We start from the raw sequence: 21,247 nt of genomic DNA, 5'->3' as shown, positions 1-21,247 counted from the left end.
AGTCCCTGCTCTTTCTCCAGCTCCTCACCAGAACACGTGAGGCTGCCTGTGGGTCTGACAGGGGGCCAGACTTCAACATCTCAAATAGAGCTGTGATGGAGGAACTGCTGCTTCTCATGCTTATTAGTCAGAAAGCAAACCAACATGGATTTCAGGGCTCTGCTTTAGAGAGAAAATCCTTTGAATCAAGGTGCAGCTCTAGTTATAACACATGGTCTCATCCCACATTATTGCATTGATTATTGTAATTATGCCCTTTCAGGACTTTTTCAAGCTACACTATATCCAATTATAGCTGTTTTAAATACCTTTGTACTGTACATCACGTGGTGCTGGAGAAAGGAGGTAATAAATGTATTTTATACAGCTTCCTGTTCTTACAGCAAGACATTTATGGATAACAGATTTGGCATTATTAATACTCTTTATTTCACTGATGGCTATATCTGAGACTATCTTTCTGAGCACCATGCCAAAAATGTACTTATTTGTGTTTCTGCAGTGCAGAGTGTCCAGTTCTAAAGAGGGATGAGGAACAGGCCCTCCATACTCTTGGCCCATTCTTTTGTGGTAGGATTTATACACTGAATTTTCATGCACTTCATTTGCAACAGAACACAAAAAATTGTGGCATCATTGAAGTCCAAAGCAACAGTGAAGTTGACTTCAGTGGGAAGAGGATTTCTCCTTGAGTATCTCCTTATGTTGATCAATACTGCTTAGAGGAGCTAAACCTTCTGCAAACCGTATGGAAAGGAGCAGCTTTCCCAGGAGAGCGACTCTAGATTTCTCTCCTCCTTCCTTCTTTTCTACCTTTAGGATCTGGGACTTTTTTGTTTAATTATTTTGGGTGTTTTGCTTGCTGTACCTAGGCTTGAATTTGCCAGGCTATGCATTCCTCCCTTCTTTGGTGCAGAGTGTAAGTACAATACTGATGTGTGACTTACTTCCACCACCTTTAATGCATTTAAACAATTTGTTGGCCATCTTTTGATTCCTTTTTGGGAAATAATCTCAGAATGGAAGAACCTCCACAAAAGCCATCCTCAGATGAAAGTCACACTGTTTTCAGTTCTTGAAACTGCTTTTCCAACCCAAAGGATTCTCTTCTTTTCTTTCTTTTCTTCCGTCCCTTGATCACTCACTCCCTCTCTTCCTTTCTTTCTCTTCTTCTTTTTCTTCCCATCCAGTAGGCAAATAGCAGAGTCATTATTGGAGATGTCAAGTTTTCCTCCTAGAAGACCTTGTTTCTTCAATATACACCCGGCATGATGAACATGCTTCACCCTGTGGACATGCATGTGATTACCTCCTATGTAGATATCATCAAGTGCTCTCATGCTTTGCTGAACCAGAACCGAGTGCAGTTTTACAACTGAAGCATCAAGTGTCCCTGTGAGATGTAGTTTTTTTCCTGCTGATTCTGGGTGCTGCAAATTGCTCTACCCTGCTCTGATCCGTCATCCCTCCTTCTGAGACTGAGACACTCTGCCCCTTCTGCCCTGATCCTGCCAGTCTCCGGCAGCTTTTCCAGCCTCTCTGAATCAGACCCTTTGGTTGCAAATGCTTGCAACTTCCCAGCTGCTGAGCAGCTGACTTGCCAGACAGGGCTCCCACCACGGCACAGTTTGAGGTATTGACGGTTCCCGCTGGGGCGGAGAGAGAAGAGGAAAAGCTGGCCTGTGCTGTTTAGCAGCCTGCTGGGTCAAACCTGTTGGTTTTAAAAAGGAAAAGAAAGGGAAAGGGATTATTATCCTTTTTTTTTTTTTTTCCCCAGTTCTTCCTCTGTGCTTTCAAACAGTGAAGGTCAAACCTGAATGCCGGCATTTCCTGTGTGATTTATCAAGTGTCACCAGGGAAAAGAACACCAGGTCAGAGTCTGTGGATGTCCCATGCACCCTGTAGGTCCCACTACTCAACTCTCAGTGGTGCTGGCCTGCCGTGGTTAGTTTATGTCATGAATTCCCCCAGCCATGCCAGGCTTCAAATTGCATTTGGGAGCATCAGCCTCATGGTTTGCGTTGTTATGAGTTAATGATGTCTTCTGGTCTCTGAGTCACTGCTGATGAGTATTTGGATGTTTGGAGCCTCATCCCCTTGCACACATGAACATTTTCCATCAATGTTAATGAGCTTCACAACCAATTGTGAAGAGCAACCCAGAGCCAAGCAGTGTAAACCAAGCAGGAGCAAAGTATCACGCTTGCTATCCAAACATCCTGATAGCCAAATTCTGACCTGCTGACCATAACACTTCTAGAGTCAAATACTTCCAAAACCACCTGCACCTTTGCTTTATCCTGTGTCAAAATACTAATTTCTAGTCAAAAACAGAAAACCAAAAAACCCTACAAAGTCCAAAAGCTACCTCTGTAATATAGCTGAAATATAGCTGACTTGAGTTAGGACTTCCTATGTAGCAAGAATATAAAGTTTCAGTAATTCAGGAGGGGATATATGATGCTAAAATATTCTAAATCCCCTGAATATGTATTAAAAAAAAAAAAAGTGACCAGAATCGTGATAGATTTTTATGTCTGTGCTCATGCAGACCTACTAGTCTCTATAGTTGCTCTTCTCATAGTAGCAGACACTGAGATCCTGTATGTAAATCATGTTGCAGACTCATTAGTGTTACTGCTGCTTGGTTGCTAGCTGAGACACCAGTTCTGATTTAGGGTATTTTGACACTTAGCAACAAACTAAGCTTTAGTGAGCAGGTGGCTGAGCCAAAATAGTAGCAGAGTTCGCAGTTAGCTGAAATAATAACATGGAATTGCTGGTCAGAATATGCTTTCTTTCTTGATTTATTAGAACAGCCTAGGAAAAACTCGTCTGTGAAGGATTCACTCCCACGAGACACCTGCTTCAAAACCACAGGTACAGGTATGTTGCTTTGCATGCATGGGAATAGTTCCCACGCTAGGAATGTCCAGCCAGGAGATCCACTCACCTGTGGTCACCAAAGCAATCAACAGTGTGTGTGTCTTTCCTGTTCAGGAGATCTTTAACAGGTCAGTTCTAGGCTCTCCCAGCAGCCTATGGCTGCTTCTTGCACTTGTAACTCTAAATCCACTCTCCTTTCCAGACCTGCATTGCTGTGCTTTCTACTTGAAGAAATGGGAGATGTCTCAGATGGTCTGTAGGACAGTCTCTCCTAGCTCTGGTGTGGCATTGCCCTGTCTCTCGGCCCACTGAGGCTGCACAGAACATCCACTTATCTTCTGAGGGTCTCAGTGGTACCTTGGGTTGAGGACCTCCTCTCAGTGTTTTTTGACCTGTCTGTCAGACTTGACCATCACATGCCCAACCCCACACACAAAACAACTTTCCAAGCAATGGAGACAGCATGAAACTGTCACTCTGCTGTGCAATGCTCATAACCTTTTGCTTTCCAAGAGGGAAGGAGACCACTGCTCCTGACAGCAAGACCCTCTCAATGTGTCAGAGAGACAGATAAAAACAAAAGAAAAACCTGAAAATCTGAGGATAGCCCAGGTCTCCACTTCAGACAACACATACTCGGTTGTACAATTTGGTCACTCTTTATTCCTTTATGCTGCATGTTTGTGGTCTAATGCAGGGATATGAAACCCAGGGCTGAAAGTCAGACAGCCTGAAAATTTATCTCTCATGGCCTGAGGCCAGTCGATTTTTTAAGGCATGACCATTGGCTTGCCCAAAGCCCTGCGCTCCTGGGGTGGCCACCTAGCTGTAGTTGAAAGAGCAGCAGGCTCTTGGCAAGAAGGCAAGCCTCACCTTGGCCTCAAGGCTGGAGGAAGGTGTTTGGGAGGTCTGAGCATCTGGCTGCTTATTGCAGCTCTGTGATTTTGTTGCGAGGCCGTGAGCAAGTCTCTTCCAGAGCTCTTGTGTTCTGCAAAATGGGGCTAGAAATAGAAATTTTTCTCATGTGCGAGACTTGCCATCTGTTTGGGAACCTTGCTGGTAGGTTCACCGGCTGAAATTTAAGTGTTAAAGGCTTTGTATGGGACTATGAGATTGTGTACGTGTGTGTGTGGGAGGGCAGGTTGGGGTGGTAGCCTTGCAAAGACTCATGCAGCGATTGTGCCAGCAGCAGAGGGGATTGGGGGCGAAGCCTTGGTAGAGACCACTGTGGGCATTTCCAGCATGCTGAGTTGGACAGGAGGCTCCACGCTCAGGCCTGTAGGCCAGTGAGTCGCAGTTACTTGTCAGAAGGCATCCATTTTCTTGGTCACTTATTATGGGCATCCAACCCGAACCACATTAGGCAGGCAAGACTTATTTTCAGAAGGCATTCTCTGGAAAAGCAAGTTTTCTTGCAGCATCTCAGTTTGAACTTGCAAAAATCACTAGTCACTTTCAAAAATCCTGACAGTTTACATTTACAGATCACTATGTATAAAGAACTAAGTTTTATTAACATTTCCAGAAGAAATCAATGAAGATATTGCAGAGAATTATGGTCCCAATGAGGAAATAAGTTGCAGGAGAAGAAGAATGGCAAATAAGCAAGGAGTTTTTCCCAGAAAAATACCATCGCCATCATTAGGAAAGCATGAGGAAAAGTGGTATATATAACTCCAGACACGAGTGAATTGTCTTGCTTAGGGGAGAAGGTAAAAGAGAATTGTTTTCTAAAAAGTTATTTTTAAGATGTAAGCAGGTCTTTAAAACACAGGCAAGCATTCTGCATATTACATTCACTAGCACAGGGAATCCAGCAAATGAGCACCAAACCCAAAGGGCTCCATCCCAGATGATAATTCTCATGCAAGGGTTATTTAAGTGTACCCCTGGGGCTGCATGGAGAGATTGGACAGGGACCTCTGTGACAATTACACTGCAGAGAAAGAGGAAGAATGATCAGCAAAGCCCGTGGTATAGACTGGAGTTAATAGAATAAATTTAACCCTGTGGTAAGTGGTCAGATCCTGGTACTGCTTCTATGAGCACCTAGTCTGATTATCGCCACGTGTTAAATTAGACTATTTCTTAGCAGTAGCTCTTGAATAGCCCTTTAGATGTTCAGTAAGAGACATAAAAAACCCCATAAGCTGCTTTCTTATCAACTTGGAGATGTCTGAAGACGAGCGTGCATGTATGCGTGTGCAATGCATGTGTGTGGAGACCTTGAGGGCATTTTGGTAGATGGTGTCCAAACACTTAACCAGAATGAATCCAGGGAAACAGTTTTGGCAATGGGCAGATGTCAAGCAAGAAGCACTGACCCTTGGGCTTCTGGTGCTCTTGTCCTCACATCTCAGCGCCTGATTTCTGAGTTGTCTGGGAACTCAATAAGATACTGAAGGCTACTGAGTCAAACAGAGCCAGGCTCAGAGCTAACAGGTATTACAAATCTTCGTGTCAAACCTCCAGGGGACTAGGCTAACATTCAAGCTACAGGGTATATAATGTACTTTACCACAAAGTTGATTCACTTTCACATCAACAGTCTGTATACGTGTTAATATTTCAAAAATCAGTAGGTCAGTTTAAAGGGAAAACAATCGGTAATGCTTTAGAATCAATACCAGCTGAAGTGACTGACTCAAAGGCAGTACAAAACCATCAAGGCTGTAGCAACAGAATGAAACAAGCTTTTACGGAGATATAGCCATGGCTAATTTTGAATGAAAGACATCAAAACATCACTGAATGTTCTTCCAGGTGCCAAAAAAAATTGCATCACTGTGTTGCTCCATATCACTCTGAGCCCCTCTGGACCAGCCTCCAGTGTAGTGAGACACTTAAGACGACTTACAAATGCATTGAGGGAGGAAACACAGGTGAAGAGTGTTTCCAAGGCTGAAGCAGTAGCAAAAATTTTGATCTCTGATGAAAAAAGATAACCTGGTTGGAGTATGGGGATGTTGTTTCACTGTGCTTGTCACACAGCAATGCTCAATTGATGTACTTCTCAAGAGAAATGTCTGAGTCAAAGATGACACAGCCATGTCGAGTTCAGTGTTTGCACTAGCATCAAATTAAATTTATCAAAGGCTCAGGATACAAGCATCCAACCCGAGCTAATTACAAGCACATCGGTCTGTTGCAATCAAATACTACCTCTCAGTCGATAAAGAGCACAAGGCCAAACGAAGACCTGATGTAAGCCCGTCCAACTCTGACACAACGGCTGCTTTTGGTATTACTCCTACCTGTCTTTACAACCCGACAAAACATAGTTAATATTGATTCTTTTAAAAGCTGGCACATTATTGGTGTATGTGTTCTGGTAAGACACATCTCTTCCTGAGAGGAGCCATGTGCTTTCACTCAAGTCAATTGGAGACAAGCCCTTTTTATTCATTACCTTTCAAAAACCTCTCTGCAAATCAAAACTCGCCAAAAGCAACCATCTGGGGCATTTCTTGCTGGAGTTGTTACCTACAGGATAACTTTAACTCCTCTATCTACCTCTACATTATATACAGAACTTATAATAATCCACCGTAATAACATATTTCTATTATTTATTTTTTTTTTAATCCACAGCCCACATAAATCTTTGGGGGGGAAAAACACCTTCTGACCATCACACAGTTATTCATTTGAAGCTAGGTAAGAATTAGCCCATGCTTTGAAAGTTTTTTTATTATCATTATTACTCCCCATTTATTGTTTCCCTGCAAGTGTAAAGTTTTTGTAAAAAAACAGCAGAGGTGGTTCTGAGGATCACTTTCTGGAGTCTGTGGCTCAGCATTGGCCCTTGGCTCCAGGCAGTGCTTGCGAGCAGTATGACCCCTTCCCAGCTGTAAAACCGGGATACAAAATAGAGAACTGACTTGCACAAAGATGTCAAAAAAATCAGTGCTTATTTATCCTGAATCATCAGCTGGAAGATGATGGCCTTACTGACTTTCTTGGCAAATGATTTATCAGCAGAAACGTTTCCCCCTTTCCCTGGTTTCAGCAGTGGCGTCAGTTCTTTCCTACAGTACAGAGCTACAGTTCCAGTTCAGATTCTCCAATTTTATTCCCATTAATCCCCTTAATTTCCCTGTAAATTATTGGAAATCCCCTAAAGTCAGAATACGCGACAACAAGAGAAGACGCAACCAGACTTTTGAAGAAAAAGATTTACCAGCTCTTCTTTATGTTGTGGTTTATCTTTTTTGGTGTGCACTGGGAAGACTAGTGCTGCTCCTGGAGCTGACTTCATTGCCCCGTATCTTTTACTAGGAGCCTAGTGGCATGGGTTGCAAGAGTGAATGGATCTACTGTGACCCAGCCAGACACCAACAATACACCTCAAAATTCAGAAAGCAGAAGAAATAAAAAAGGAAGAGGAAAAACACTCTTGCCTTTTAATTATTTGGTGTTCTCACATGTTTCTTATTTTATTTTCAAGGGACAGACAGTGAAGTGCAAAGTCAAATCTCTCTCTCGCCTCACCAATCACCCTGATGAGTCTTAATGGCCAAGAAATGGGGACACGAATGGAATTTCTGATCTCTACTGCCACAGGCACTTGCCATACTAATCTCAGTTACCTCCCAGCCACATCAACCATTAGGGCCAGACTTCAAGTCCATCACCCTAGGTTTGTGTTGCACCCTGTCCCCAAGCTGGTAGGCTTACTGTGGGGTTGAAGGACTGAAAGCCTCTGGACTGCGTCACACACACTCATTCAGACTGCGCAAGTCCAGCAGCCTTGGTGGTGGTGACTTTCCCTAGGGAAGCTTGCCAGGCTGGGATTTGCCTGAAAGCCCTGATCCTACTGGAAAATAAAAATGTTCAACTGTGTGGATACGTAACATCAATTAATATAATAAATAATCAAAATAAAAAGTTATAAGAACTGGACAATGAGGTCCTTGTGAAGTTAATTACTGCAGTGGCCCATTGTTTCAACCACTGACATCCCACTGAAAGTAGCGTGGGATACTCCCACTCTCAACTGCTACCGCAGACAGCCTATCCCAAACACGTCGCCATAGATGTTCAGGGCTGAAAGGGGGGATTCCCACCACCCATACGATGTCCATAGATACCCTGCACCTTGGCCAAGAATTTTGCCTTCTGCCCTTCATCTCTATGACACCCCCTCCTTTCGGTTTTTGTGGGCACTGCAATGTGTCTGAAGTTTCCGCCCTAAGTTCCGTAAGGCCAGGGAAGGAAAGAGGGAGCCTTAGCAAGTGCGGGGGAAGGGGTCAAGGAGCACCACAAGCCCCATCTTGCCCTGCTTTTCCTCCCCACCATTCAAGCACAGCTCAGAAAGCAGTTACTCTTTCTTCATGGGGTTTCTGTTGTACACCATGACTGCATTTCCCCAATAAGCCCCATAACGCACAGAGTGGTGACAAGCCAAAAGCTACCTGGAAAACTGGGATGCTCAATTAACAGATGATTTTTGAGAGAAGTTAGACTTCCCGAAGCATTTTATGGATTCAGCGTGTGACCCTCATCAACCTCTCCCACAGCAATGACTACGCTACCTCTGCACACAGGAGCCTTGTGCCTGCAATCAGTCATCCAGAGCTGCAAACATGAAAAGTAGCTGAAGAAAAGCTATGTAAAATTATTGTTGTCAAGAAAAGGCGTTCACATAGACAGAAAAAGAAAAACAAACTCCACTTTCTTTTCAATCCAGATTGAGATTCGGGAGATCTGAGATGATTGGTATCATAGGTACTGCTATGTGTGCTTCTCACTAATTTTATAGTGCTGCATTTGCCCTAAAAAGCCAGGTTGGCCTCTCTTGGTGGTTTTTACTTAGAGGCTGGGTAATACCCATTCCGTTTTCAATACAGAAGATGTGATAGAACAAATTCACACTGCTCTAACATGCTAAAATACTCAAGCTATTGGTAATGGTATCTGGCCAAGAGCTTTCAGCTGATCTGCTTGGAAGCAAAGCAAGCCCATTCCATGCTGTACTCTGGTGTAATATTGTCACTGTTATGACATTGGTTCTCTGCAGAGTACAAGAAACATGAAATAAAATGAAACAGCATTCACCTTAATACAATTTGTCCCCATACAAGTCACTTAGAGAAAACTGTTCTTAAAAGACTTGCATTTAATTTAGGATGGCCAGAAGTTGCATCTTCTGAAATGGGTGAAATGGAATTTCTGCATCTGTCCCAAACATTGCATGGCTGGCAACTTGGATGCCTGAGTTGGGACTTCCCAAAGCATAGCTCACTTCTGGCTGTAGTGAATATAAACCAGCCCTTCCCAGGAGAGAGAAATATCTCTGTAGAGAGTCTGGGCAGCTCCAATGACTGTAGAGCCATTGACATTAATCTCCACGCTGATCTCCAGAAATACTGATCCAATAAATTCTAAATATCAGAACTTTTGGCTTGGCAGCTGCCTGGTACCTCTCCTTAGACGGGAGCTCCAGCTCTGACCAAGGAGAAAAATAATAGTGCCAGGGTGAATAACTTCCTAGGCATTTCCAGAAGGCTGGAGGGAAAGACAGAATTTCTCATCGTTTCCAGTCCAAACCCATAAGGTCATCCGTCTAAAGCACTTATTACAGCATTTTGGAGAAACGAGAGAATGAATGGAGCAGAAGGCAATAGAGAAGTTCTCACTACACAAAATAGGGTGTGAGCCATAAAGTCCCTTTCCTGCTCCAGGGGGAGAGGTATTCAACCACTGTTTGAGCAGTGACATAAAGGAACCAAGACTCACTTGGTGACAGCAATTAGAGACATCAGAAAGAAAAATGCATAACCAGTTTGCCTGCTTATAACATGCTTTCTGTGTTATTCTCAATACAGTTTCTTCTGCCTCTCTCCCTCATTATTGTCCCTAGTTGTCTTATTTTTTCTCTGGCAATCAATACCTACTACTTAAAAAAATCACATGCAGGGATTTTCAGCATCCTGTGCCCTATAGGATGTAACAGAAAAACTGCTGAATATAAGAAATACACGTTTCAACAACTAGCCTACAACACCAACTATTTTGTTGGGACTTTAAAAATTGACCGTTCATGGTGGGATCTGGTTGGGACTACAGGTTAGCGTATGGTGACAGTCAGAAATTTATTACCAGCAAAAAGACAAAGAGAAATGTCTCCACCTTCTACAAAGCATTGATGTCACGCTTCTTTAAGAAGAGCTGTAATATATTTCAACTGGCACAAGGTTTGTAGGTGTGCTAGCAACCAGGACACCCCCAGCACACACAGCCCACCGTCCTCCAGGGCAAACACGGCACAGGGTGATAACACCGGAGTGGCCTCAGGGCCACACTGCAGAGGCAAACTAGGGATGGCATAAGCTGTGGAAAACATGATGATGGACAGAGAAGGAGGTGGTATCTTTGCCTGCACCAGTAAGGAGCTGAAGTACTGCGAAGAGGAGTGCAGTGTCTTTACCTGGTCCATTAGCTCAATGGGGTTTTAGAAATCCAGCTAACAAAAGGCTGAACAAACTAAATTCTTTTTCCCAGAAAAAAACGGATGCTTTACGAGAACATTGTGACGTTACACAGCTTCACTAGAAAGACAGCTATAAGGTGCTTAATATTTATTTTACTTTCTTATGTTCCTGACCCCCCACAGTCTGAAGCCATCTTCCCCCCTCCCCAAATGATGACTTTTCCCATTTGCCTAACCTCCCACCTTCAGCTGTAACCACAGTTGGGTGCAAGTTAATTTGCAGTTTGATGAAGACACTTCCCCAATGCTAAGTGCCTCTGAACACAAAGGCATTTTTTTCTTGGGCACCAGTAACACTGACAAGGCCAACAGAGCTTTGGGAATAGGTTTTATTAGTTAAAAGCTCTTCCAGAGCAAGCTGATTGGAGCACACAGTGTTGTTTTATAACGCAAAAACTGTGGCTACCTTACTTAACCAGTTGAAAGGCAGAAAATAACTCACTAACATGTCGCAGTGGGGTTTATAATGGCCCTGTGTAAAGCTTATCTTAGTACATGAAAATGTGTTCCTATAAACTAAACTGTTTAGGCAGTAGAGGCTTTGGAACATCAACTTTATAACAGTCCCTAAATTAGCTTGTTTGCTTTATAAAGGACAACAAACCCAACAAACTTTTAAGAAAACATCAGGGTAAAGTTTTACATCTGCAAAGGGGATTTGGAGCCAGTGTACATCACTAATGATGTACATTGCATTTGCTTAAAAGGAGACAAGTTGCCAAAATATGCATCTTGGTACAATCACAAGCACCGATACAGCTAAATTAGTGTAAAGATATCTTCAATGATCAAACCAGATCAGAGTGTGCTGCTCTGTAGAGAGCGCCAGGAATTCCTGCTGATAAGAAACTGGACATGTGGGAAACTAGAGATTTCTTTTTCCTTGAAGTTGATCTATTAAGAGTTCATACCATTACTTCTGAAGGTGCATTTTAACTGTTGCTTACAGCGTACAGTCCATTTGTGCCTCCTATAGGAGTGAGCAGTAATGGTGTGAGTACCAGCATACCTACACAGGGAAATACCGAATGCTTCGGTGCTCTCGGATCTTGCTGCCCAGGCACATCTTTGCCATTCAGCCGTCGCAGATGCTGAGCTCTTGACTGTCCCTCACATCTCCTGACCAGGAACATGTTTTTGAACCAACAGCTTACAGTGCTTTGGTTTGCATTGGGATGGTCTTGGAGCACAGATTCTTTTCAGCTCAGTTTTGTCTGTGAGAGACGACTGAAGAGCATGCCAAAGGCTCTTCAAGTGCTCATAGCCATTCAGACCAGAGAGGGGCAAGTCCAATATGAACCCTCCAAAATATAGTGTAGCTATTGGCTACTTGACACCAGCTGCTTCACTCTACAGATCTGCTCTTATTCAACTTACTATTGCAAATATAGCTGAAGAATGCTAAAATTGAGTTACGGTTCACTAGATTTACCCCTTACTCCACGAGGTTTTATCTGTTCAGTTGTCTGAAGTTCACAGCAGCATTTCACTGTTATTCTACAGGCTATTTCCACACAGAGGATTTTTGTAATCAGATAAAACAACCTGAAGGGCACCACATAACCACTGAGATACACAGACATATTTAGTTTGAAGACCTGAATGCAGATAACATTTAAAAGTATCTCGGGACCTCATGAATCTTTGTAATGATGAAAAATCAGCTGGTTTTCAAATGTTAATGCCCTCCTCATCAGTAAATTGTTGTAGAAAGATGATCCATGGTCTTTTGAAGTGCAGTCACAATAGCAGTTGCATGAGACTGCTAGTCTCATGAAACAGGTCATTTCATGAAATACCCCATGCAAAAGCATATAATGTGTTCAACCTTGACTGTACAGAGCTTGCAACCAGGGCAGGTTTTGAATCTATTTGTTTCAGCCACAGCTGGGTCCAGGTTTAACCTAATGAACCTGGATTCCAACAGACCCACATTCTTCCTGCACAGGGAGGCCATTTACTCATTAGCAGTGTCCTTTCAAAATATAGATGCTTAAAACAGCTGTCTTGTTTTTAAATGGTACTTAAAATGACATAATATTAGGAGAAGCTCAGAGGAGAGAAACAAGAATGATCACAGGTATGAAACAGTTTCCATGCTGGAAGTGACTAAGGTAGGACTCCTAAGTCTGAAAATGAAATGATTTGGAAGAAATATAATACAGAAGTCTATGAAATTATAGACCACATGTTGGAGAGGCAAGTTTTTCCCTGACCCTTCCAGTACCAATGATATATGGTGTAAAAGGAGGTTAGTAGGAGAATGAGATTCAAAGTAAATATGAGATAGTTCTTCACATCTATTGGCGGCACACCTGTGGAACTCCTTTCCCAAACATGTGGTAGATGCTAAAAGCTAACAAAGCTGCAAAGGCTCACAAAAGAAAAGGCCACCAAAGCTACCAGAGAGACCACATCTATTTGTGCCCAATAAGGAGGCTACTGTAGCATAAAGAATTACCTGCACCTGCAATACCACTTATTGCTATTATAGTTTTCATTAGACATTTCCTATTTGTCATTGTCAGAGGTGTTATGATCCATTTGAATCGCTCAAATTTACAGGTCCTCATACTCTGTAAATTAAACTTTATTTTATGAGCACACTAGGAAAGAAAATAAACACTTCAAACAAGGGCTATTTTGTGCAGAGTAGTCTAACTTGTGAATTCACTGATTCATGCCTTAATTCATGATATTTCTAACTCACAAGTTCTTCAGTTCATAACTCGCAATTCATGCACCTGTGAGCAAAATCGTTACCTCGTTGACGGTGCGAGCACTCATTCTTCCTCCTCCATCACCTTGTGGGTGTCCCCCATATCACACATGGAAGCACAAAAGCCTCAGCTCTCTGCCTGCTGTTGTATCTGCTTCAAGCATTGCAGCTCACAGCATACCTCGGGCCCTTGCGTGAGCTGCGTGTGAGCCAAAACCTGAGCAGGAGTTGACTAAGCAGTCGTGAGGGGTCACTTCTTTTATTCCCAGGTTGATACTGAGGAGGCCAGATAGATAAACACAACCACATTTGGGCTGGGCTGCAGGTGACTTAAGGAAAATGCTGAGCCCAGCCTGGATCTCCTCACAGAGCACACTCAGCCATGCCGTTGGTTTATAGCTGCTGACTGCCTCACAGTGCGCAGGTTTCCAGCACCCAGCCCGCCTTCTGACTTTCCCTTCCCCAAGGTTTGCCAGCCTTGCAGACAAAGCTTGCTCCTGAGCCTGGCCGCAGCCCTCAGCACAGGCTCACAGACCCACCTGCGCAGGGGGAGAACCCCTCTGCTGCCAGCCCATGTCCAGCTCCGGTGACAGACAGGAGGCCTGCCTCTGCCACCACTGCCAGTATCTCCTGTTGATTCCCTGCATTAGTCAACACAGCCTTGGGGCTTTCCTCTCTTATAGCTTTCTCTTCACCCCCCACACCTCCCCACCAGGAATCTTCCCTTTGCCTCATTTTGGCCATGTTTTCCCCTCTTTATCATGCAGTCCTTGTTTTCTTTCTTCATTATTCAACTCAGCCTTTTCAACTTCGTCTTTTAGCAGTGAATAAATTCCTCTCACCTACATGTCAAAACCTCCTAACTTCTCTCAGGCACCGTCTTCCATTACAGATGCTACTCCAACGTATGTGTAACACCCCCACTCGGTACCAGCCACCACACCAGCTCCACTAGACAGGACAATCCCTCTCCTTCCCCCAGCACTCACGGTATACTTTGACTTTCCTCTTTCATAACGGGGTTATTAATTTTGGTTTGCACAAGCTCAGACACTTTTCCCACCCCCTCAGGCCTGCTCATCTTCTTCCATTGCACCATCACTCAAGTTCAGAAGCCAGCACCAGCAGTCTCCTCCTGATGGAAAACAAGGACAAACATGAAAGCAACATGCTGAGCAAAGGGTAGCATTGTCCTGGTTTGAGGTAAAACAGAACCAGTTTTCTGATCTGCAATTTTACTTTTTAGCTGGGCCTCTTCTAACTGACTAAAGTCTGAAATTAACAGCATATTGTTCAGAAACTGTTCACTCTCAGAGAGATAAGACCTGATTATACCAAGGAACGGTACGCACAGAGGCTCTTGCTTATACTTATTGCTATAACAACCAAGGTCAGCTAACTTTGCTGTTTGCCCCGTTAGAGAGTCGGAAGTGGAGAAGCATAGAGGGGTCCCACCTGCAGGGAGGAGCGGACGGGATAGGTGACCCAAAACTGACCAACAGGGTATTCCATCCCATATGCATCACACTCAGTATAAAAGCTGAGGGATCAAAGGGGCAAGGCTGCTCTGGCTCGCATTTTCTTCAATGGCTGACGTCTGAGGAGGATCCTGTCTGTTCGTCTGCCTTTGATACCGATCCGAGCACTCCTGACTCTAGTTCCGGAATCCTGCTCCTGTCCATCACTGACTCCAGTCTGGGACTTTCCCTGTGTCTGCTGGTGACGCGATCATCATCCTGGGAGTTGGATATGGTTTTGTATATATTGTATACTTTTTTAAAAATTTATTTTATTCTATTATTATTTACTGTTTTCTTATTTATTATTATTTTCATTAAAATAGTTTAGTTTTTATTCTAAACTCGTAAATCTCCTTATCTCTTCCTCTCCTCTCTGAGGTGGGGGGGAGGGGGCATCTGTCTTTCTGATTGGCCAATACGGCCAAAACCACGACAAGTATATAACTCCCCAGCAGGAAAAAAGGGTGGGGGGCCAGGGGTGTCATCCACTTGACAGGGCATTTATTGATTAGTTTCAGCTCAAACAAATTATCACCGGCAGCACCAGCCATTAGAAAAAGCCAATGCTTTGGCACACTCTCTGATTCTGGTTCACAAATAAGACGCTACCATTGCTTGTGAAAGGTCACAGCTTGGTGATAAGCTAGCAGCACAGGCATCAGGGCTTGTCAAGCTTTTTCTGTGCTTTGTTTAGCTATAAAAGCAATTATCTCATGACCTGATGTCTACCACTGGCTATGTTTTTGCTTTTGCTTTGCTTTATCCAATCGCATGGTGAAATGTTTCCTATTATATGTACTTTTTGTAACTAATAGACAGTAATAGCAGGTAGTTATTCTGTGTAGAATGAACTATTTATGACCCTAAAATAAAATGCAATGTAAAGAATCAGTAGCTTGGGATGATAACAAGGGCCCTGGCGGTACAGGTGTAGGATGACCTTGGAGGCCTCAGGCTACAAAGAGCTCATCAGTAGTTAATTACTTACATCAAATGGTGCAACCTTGGCAGGTGGGTAAGAAAAATTTTAGATTTAACAAAGAAGAACAAACAAGTGCACAACATCTCTAAAATGCATCACATATAGCAAATTTGGATCTCCTGTGGGGTTGTGAACCAATGAAGAAAGAACAAGATGTGGAATGTACTAGTAAGCATGTAAAAATGACCTCTGGTGGATCATACGGTAAGAAAGATGAAATTTTCAGTTGTGCTTATCCCAGCAAAGAAGAAAAGAAACTCTCCACGCTAATGTCAGACTCTGCTTGCTGGAGGACACCGATGACTTGCTGTTACTCATGCCCTCACCCCAGACTGAAGACTAAGAGGGGTAGCGTAGTAGTGCATATAAGAGCTGAGAAAAGGGAATATGCTAGAAAGTTCAAGTGTATCAGTTTTCCTTGATATAATTTGGACTATAAGTGTCAGTATCAATGTAAGAAAAATGCATGAATATAATTTCATCACCTAATTATCTCAGCTAATATTAATTTTTTTGTTAGACTATTTTTAATAAGACTAACAATATATTCTTCCTAGGTTTACATGTAAGATGTGTTTTCTTTTGCCCATAACAGGATTTTGAATCTGACAAATTTATGGGAATTGAAGAAACCCGCTCTGTAGCTTGGATGTAACACATTGATAACAAAGGAGGCTTGCTTTCAGGAGTGCACAGACTGTTGTTTGTACTTGTCTGCTCTGATCTGCTGGAGTGCGGGATCTGTGGAGACAGGAGTTTGGTTTTAGACTTTTTCCTCCCCAGCCCATGTCTGAGATGCGATGGCTGCGTTGAGGACACAAGCTGACCCCACTCAAGAGAGACCCTCAGATGAAGAGTTTGACCTCCGTCTTTTTTCACGTTCAAAGATCCTCTAGATCTAAGGTTGCCAATCTAACCTTATTATTGATTATTTCCTATGTGTGCATATAGTGCTATCACAGCACTCACTTTTTACACATGATTCATGCAACAGCCCATCCACAGGGTGACGAGTGGCTGAAATCCTAGAAGCCATCCTTGTTTTGTCCTTAGGTTTTTGTGAGAAACACTGTACAGAGTGAGTGGGCTGGTGATGCCAAGGGCTGTTGACATCCCTGGCCTCTATTCCCAGTTGTCACTTCTCTTTGCTTCAATATACTCCTTTATAAACTATCAATAAAAATACTTCCTGTCTCCTGGTGAACGATATTCAGCTTAATGACTGTTAGTAAAACGCCTTGAAATATTTAGCTAAGAGAAGCACACTTTAGCAGTGGGTTTCACTAGGAGCATACTGGCCACTTAATGGGCTCTGACATGTTAAAACAATTTCCAGGGGAATCTGGGGATTCTCTTTGCTGGTACTGCGATGTGCTCTGGAAATTTTCATCTTCTCCAATGTATTAGGTAGTCAGTTGTTAGAACAGAAAGAAAATGAAAGGCAAGTAGTTAAACTGAGCCTGTAAATAGTTGTTTGGTTTGTTGTTTGGGGTTATTTTTTTGTGTTTTTTTTTTTTTTTTAAATAAAGATAGGGTTTTCTCCTTAGCACCAGAAACGGCACCTTTATTAGCATGGCTTAGAAGTAAATTTTTTCACTTTTACAATTAAGATGCAGCAAGTGGTTATAGTGCTGCTATGTAGAAGTGATTGACCAAAATACAGAAAACAAGACACAAGTGCAATCACACATGCTTTATTTCAAATTCTTATTATACTGTGGTTATAAAAATGGAAAGCAGGTTTATATGCAAGAGCAAAAAATTGATAATTTTATTAGATGATGTATACTCCAGTAGGACTGCTTAATTACTAAACAGAGATTGTCACCTTGCATTTACAACACACTGTTCAGTCCCTAGCACCCCAGAGGACTTACTTGGGAAACTTTTAATTGCAGAGTTTCTAATGTAGTCACATAAGCTGTACCAAATGAGTGTGTGCCCATGCCTGAATTGAAAGCCCCCAAAAGCCCAGTGTTCCAGGATCCAGGGGTACTCATTGAGCATACGAGGTGGTGTGAATCTTTGCTTTGTTCCACATACTTCAGCAAAAGAGCAGCCTGCATTTCTCCCCTGCCTGGACTTCCTTATTTTTAACAGCTGGTCACATTTTTTGCAGGAGGCAATGTATGGCAAGAAGAGGATCAGAAGGCAAGTCATCTCCGTTGCTTTCTCACTAATGAGACCACAAAATGACACAGCCATACACAGCAAAATAAAGCCCCAGAATTTAATGAGCATGAGGCTTCTTTTAACTTCTTTGGAAGCTAAGTTATCTCACCTGTCCTGTTAGTACGGGACATGCTCTTACACACCGTGGCCAGCAGAGAGGAGTTGCCGCGGATTGTGGCACGTGCATCTTTGCTTCATGGAAAAAGATCCCAAGACGGATTTCAGGGGAGATGAGAGATGAACGCGCACACACACACACACTGTCCTACTGCCCTAGGATGATGGGGTACATGGCTTAGGATACAGCGGCATGCTGCATGAAAGACTCGTGGAAACCACAGATTCAGAGCAGATTCTGGGTCAGAAGGTCCTCAGGGGAGGAGCAATGCCTCAGGAGGTCCCATTGCCCCTAGCAGAGGAATATGCCACAAGAAAGGCAGGAAGCAGATCCAGCTTGTGGAGTTTTTGACTCTCAGGATACATCTTTATTCCTTTTGCAGGTGAGTTTCTGTCCATGTAACTTCCTGGGGTTGCTCGTGTAACAGGACTTCATTCTGCAGTAGCTGTGATTCCCAGGAAACTTTCAGGCATGGCTTAGTCTAGACTTATCCCCAGGTGGCAGCTCCAGTGCAGGATATTTGCTAGGCTTGTGAGGCTGGCAGGAGAAGACCCTCATGCTGCCCCCTCTACTCCTCTCTCCTTCACCCTGTTTACCAGCTGGCAGAGCCTGGACTCTCTTCCCTGTTCTGGGGCAGGGAACACCCCAACACAAACACGGGAAATGGGCTACAGGGTCAGCTCAGGAGAGAAGAAAAGGCAGAAAAGGATGAAGAGAGACCACACCGTACAAGAGAGATGTGACCAGGAAATGCAAGTTTGCTATGACGAACTCTGAGCAGGGTCTTGAAAAACTCTGGATTTTCATCATGCAGAGGAGAAGAACAGCATATCAACAGTATATGGGGTGGAATAAGGGCAAGAAATAAAGGAGTGTATGTGTGGGTGCCTGTACACGTGGAAGAGTAAATGAAAAAGTGTAGGGAAGTGGCAAGAGAGAACAAGGAGCTGGGAATATTCTGAAGATAACCTGAGAGATGCTTCCAGCAAAGTGAGCTCTCCATGAAATGGAAAATTATAATACCATAAGATAAAGCAGTCCCTTTAGCTACCTATTTTTATTGCAGCTTGAATGATCTACCACAAGGTTGAGTAATTCAGTCTAAGAATTTATAACAGTGCGTTCTTTTTTTTCTCCTTTTCAGTGAAATATCAGGCCTTAATTAAAACTAAAGTTCAGGCTACTTGGTGAATGGAGCTTTCCAGATTCCCTTGCAGCACTAATGCAAAAGATCATAAATACAAGTGAACTATAGGAATAATATGGCCTAGAATTGCCTTTAATTACATGTATCTAATTTTAAATCATTCGCTAGCCAGGTGCTTTTTCAAATTCCCCCCAGTGTTACTGATTACTTTATCAAATTTTGTTCAGCACAAGGATGACCAAATTAACAATAAGTAGATTTCTACCTCTATATTTTCCCCTTCTAATGTGATGTTTTGAAATATAGCTAAATGAGAGACAAAGGCAGCACCTTTGTTCATGGTTTCTGAATCTGGACGTTCAGCTCACCATAGACATGCCTCAAAGCATCACAATTCAGGCTTGCAATCAGCTTTCGTAACCCTGGTCGATTTGGGATGCATTTTACTTCCCAGATCAAGGTAGAGTTCATTGGGATTTGCCTGTAGGGAAAAAGGAAAGTAACAATACTGTGATCAGTCATCCAATGCTCCCAACCTCACCCACAACTGGAGAAACTGAAAGTGGACAATATAACAGGTCTCAAATTTTTTATGTTTCACTCATTCTCATAAGTGTCCTATAAATTATTCCCTCCATCTTCTATTCCTCGCAGAACTGACTCTGTCAAAGCCTTTTCTTGCCTTTCCTCCAGGCTAATTTTAAATTTCAAAAATGAATCGGTTTTTCTCTGCATCCTGTCACTTCCTTTCACAATCACTTTCAGAAAGATCTTCTTTATAGCTAACGTTTTTTTCTACTTTGTAATTCCATTTTACCTGTTTATTATACCCTCTAGCCTGTTGGTGATTCCTTAAATGGTTAAATAAGTCCTTGTTACGAAGTGTCCAGGGCATTCCCATGCAAACCCGATGCAGTACTGATGAGTTGCTGAGCCCATCGCCAGCTGCTACTCTGTACCACCCCCCCACGGTGGTAACATCAGCAGACCTCCTCAATGGGCACTTCAGTTAACTTTTTCACGTCCATACAAATAAGTCAAAGTGTTCTTGCGAGTCCTGCTGTTAGCAGTTACTGTTTTACATTATGCATAACTCTTGATAACTCATACTACAAAGAAACTGTATTCTGTGCTGCTCTTGATTTCCAATTTTTCCTGCAATTCGGATGCACAGAGAGCCTTGAGTATCAGGTTTCTCTGTTTTCTCAGTGCTTTCACTATGTTCTGTGTGCAGATTTTGAAGGCTAATATTGATTGATTGATTGATTGATTGGAGGATGTCAGGAGGTATGTGAATGTTTTTTTCCTCAGCATTAAGTAAGAGGATTATGAATTTAGCCAATGTTCTTATCTGACATGGCTATGGTATTCTGCAAACAACTGAATAAAGTAAGAGTAAAGTAAGCCTAAACTTTACTGTTTCAAATTCTCATCTGGTAGGATTTGGCTCTCAGATGCCATGTCCTATGCCGGGGTCAGGACAGGAATAACTGCCCAGTCTTAGTGTAAGTTGCGACAAGACAAGAAACATTAATTAGCTCTAAATGAGCAAGCCTGGCATCCTCACACCTGAATCTTTGTTTCAGTCCAAGTCTGACCCTGCTAAAATGAAAGGTATTCTAGCTCCATAGAGGTTACCTTAGGTATCTCCACATGGTGCTGCACTGCATTTTGCATATACAGTCATAGGTACCCTGGGGCATGTACTCAGTTTTAGAAAAGAAAAAACAGAGAAAGATCATATTTTTGGTGTGAGCATGTGTAGACCACTTCCAGCAAGTGTTTTCCCTCTTTTTATCTTTTCTCTTAATGAAAGATATACTGTTCCCCTCAGCTGGCCTGCCTGCTCCACTAAATAGCTACTAAAATGGTAGCATGATAAAACAATGACTTCAGTTGCTGCACAAGGTTAAATACCTTTTTAAATTTAGAGTTTATGGGAATAATCTGCAAGGGTTTATCTGTATGCAAAGTGAAGAAGATATTATAAAAGTCTGCTGTGCAGCAAGGTTCGGTCTACTTTCTTGAGCACCTGGGGGCCAGATTCTCTAAGAATGGAGGTTTCCAGACCATGTCTTCACAGTGCCCCAGTGAGAGAGGGTAGCACCACCATCTCTGATTTATAGTACTATTGTCTCTGCATATATATACATTTATATATGTGTCTATGTGCAAGAAATGTGCTACGCCAGCAAACCAGACACATCTTTT

The 21,247-nt window shown here is 42.8% G+C and overlaps 1 protein-coding gene across 2 annotated transcripts in view; it reads right to left on the bottom strand.

Moving 5' to 3' along the window:
* Positions 1 to 848: 848 nt before the first annotated feature.
* The window catches only part of F13A1 (coagulation factor XIII A chain), a 77,642-nt gene continuing 57,243 nt past the window's right edge, over positions 849 to 21,247 (bottom strand). Inside the window, exons 15-16 of one of the 2 annotated variants that reach the window (XM_074576015.1) lie at positions 19,405 to 19,517; positions 849 to 1,711 (exon numbers count right to left, since the gene is read on the bottom strand). In XM_074576015.1, coding sequence (XP_074432116.1) covers positions 1,545 to 1,711; positions 19,405 to 19,517 — 280 coding nt within the window. In that variant the 3' untranslated portion in view covers positions 849 to 1,544. Of the gene's footprint in view, positions 1,712 to 17,278; positions 19,518 to 21,247 lie in introns of those variants that run through there. The other variant, XM_074576016.1, reaches the window with a different exon arrangement.

The sequence above is a fragment of the Larus michahellis genome, chromosome 2 (assembly GCF_964199755.1).
Source record: "Larus michahellis chromosome 2, bLarMic1.1, whole genome shotgun sequence".
Classification (NCBI taxonomy): domain Eukaryota; kingdom Metazoa; phylum Chordata; class Aves; order Charadriiformes; family Laridae; genus Larus; species Larus michahellis.
The sequence above is the reverse complement of the archived record's forward strand: the minus strand, read 5'-3'. Positions and strand labels throughout refer to the sequence as shown.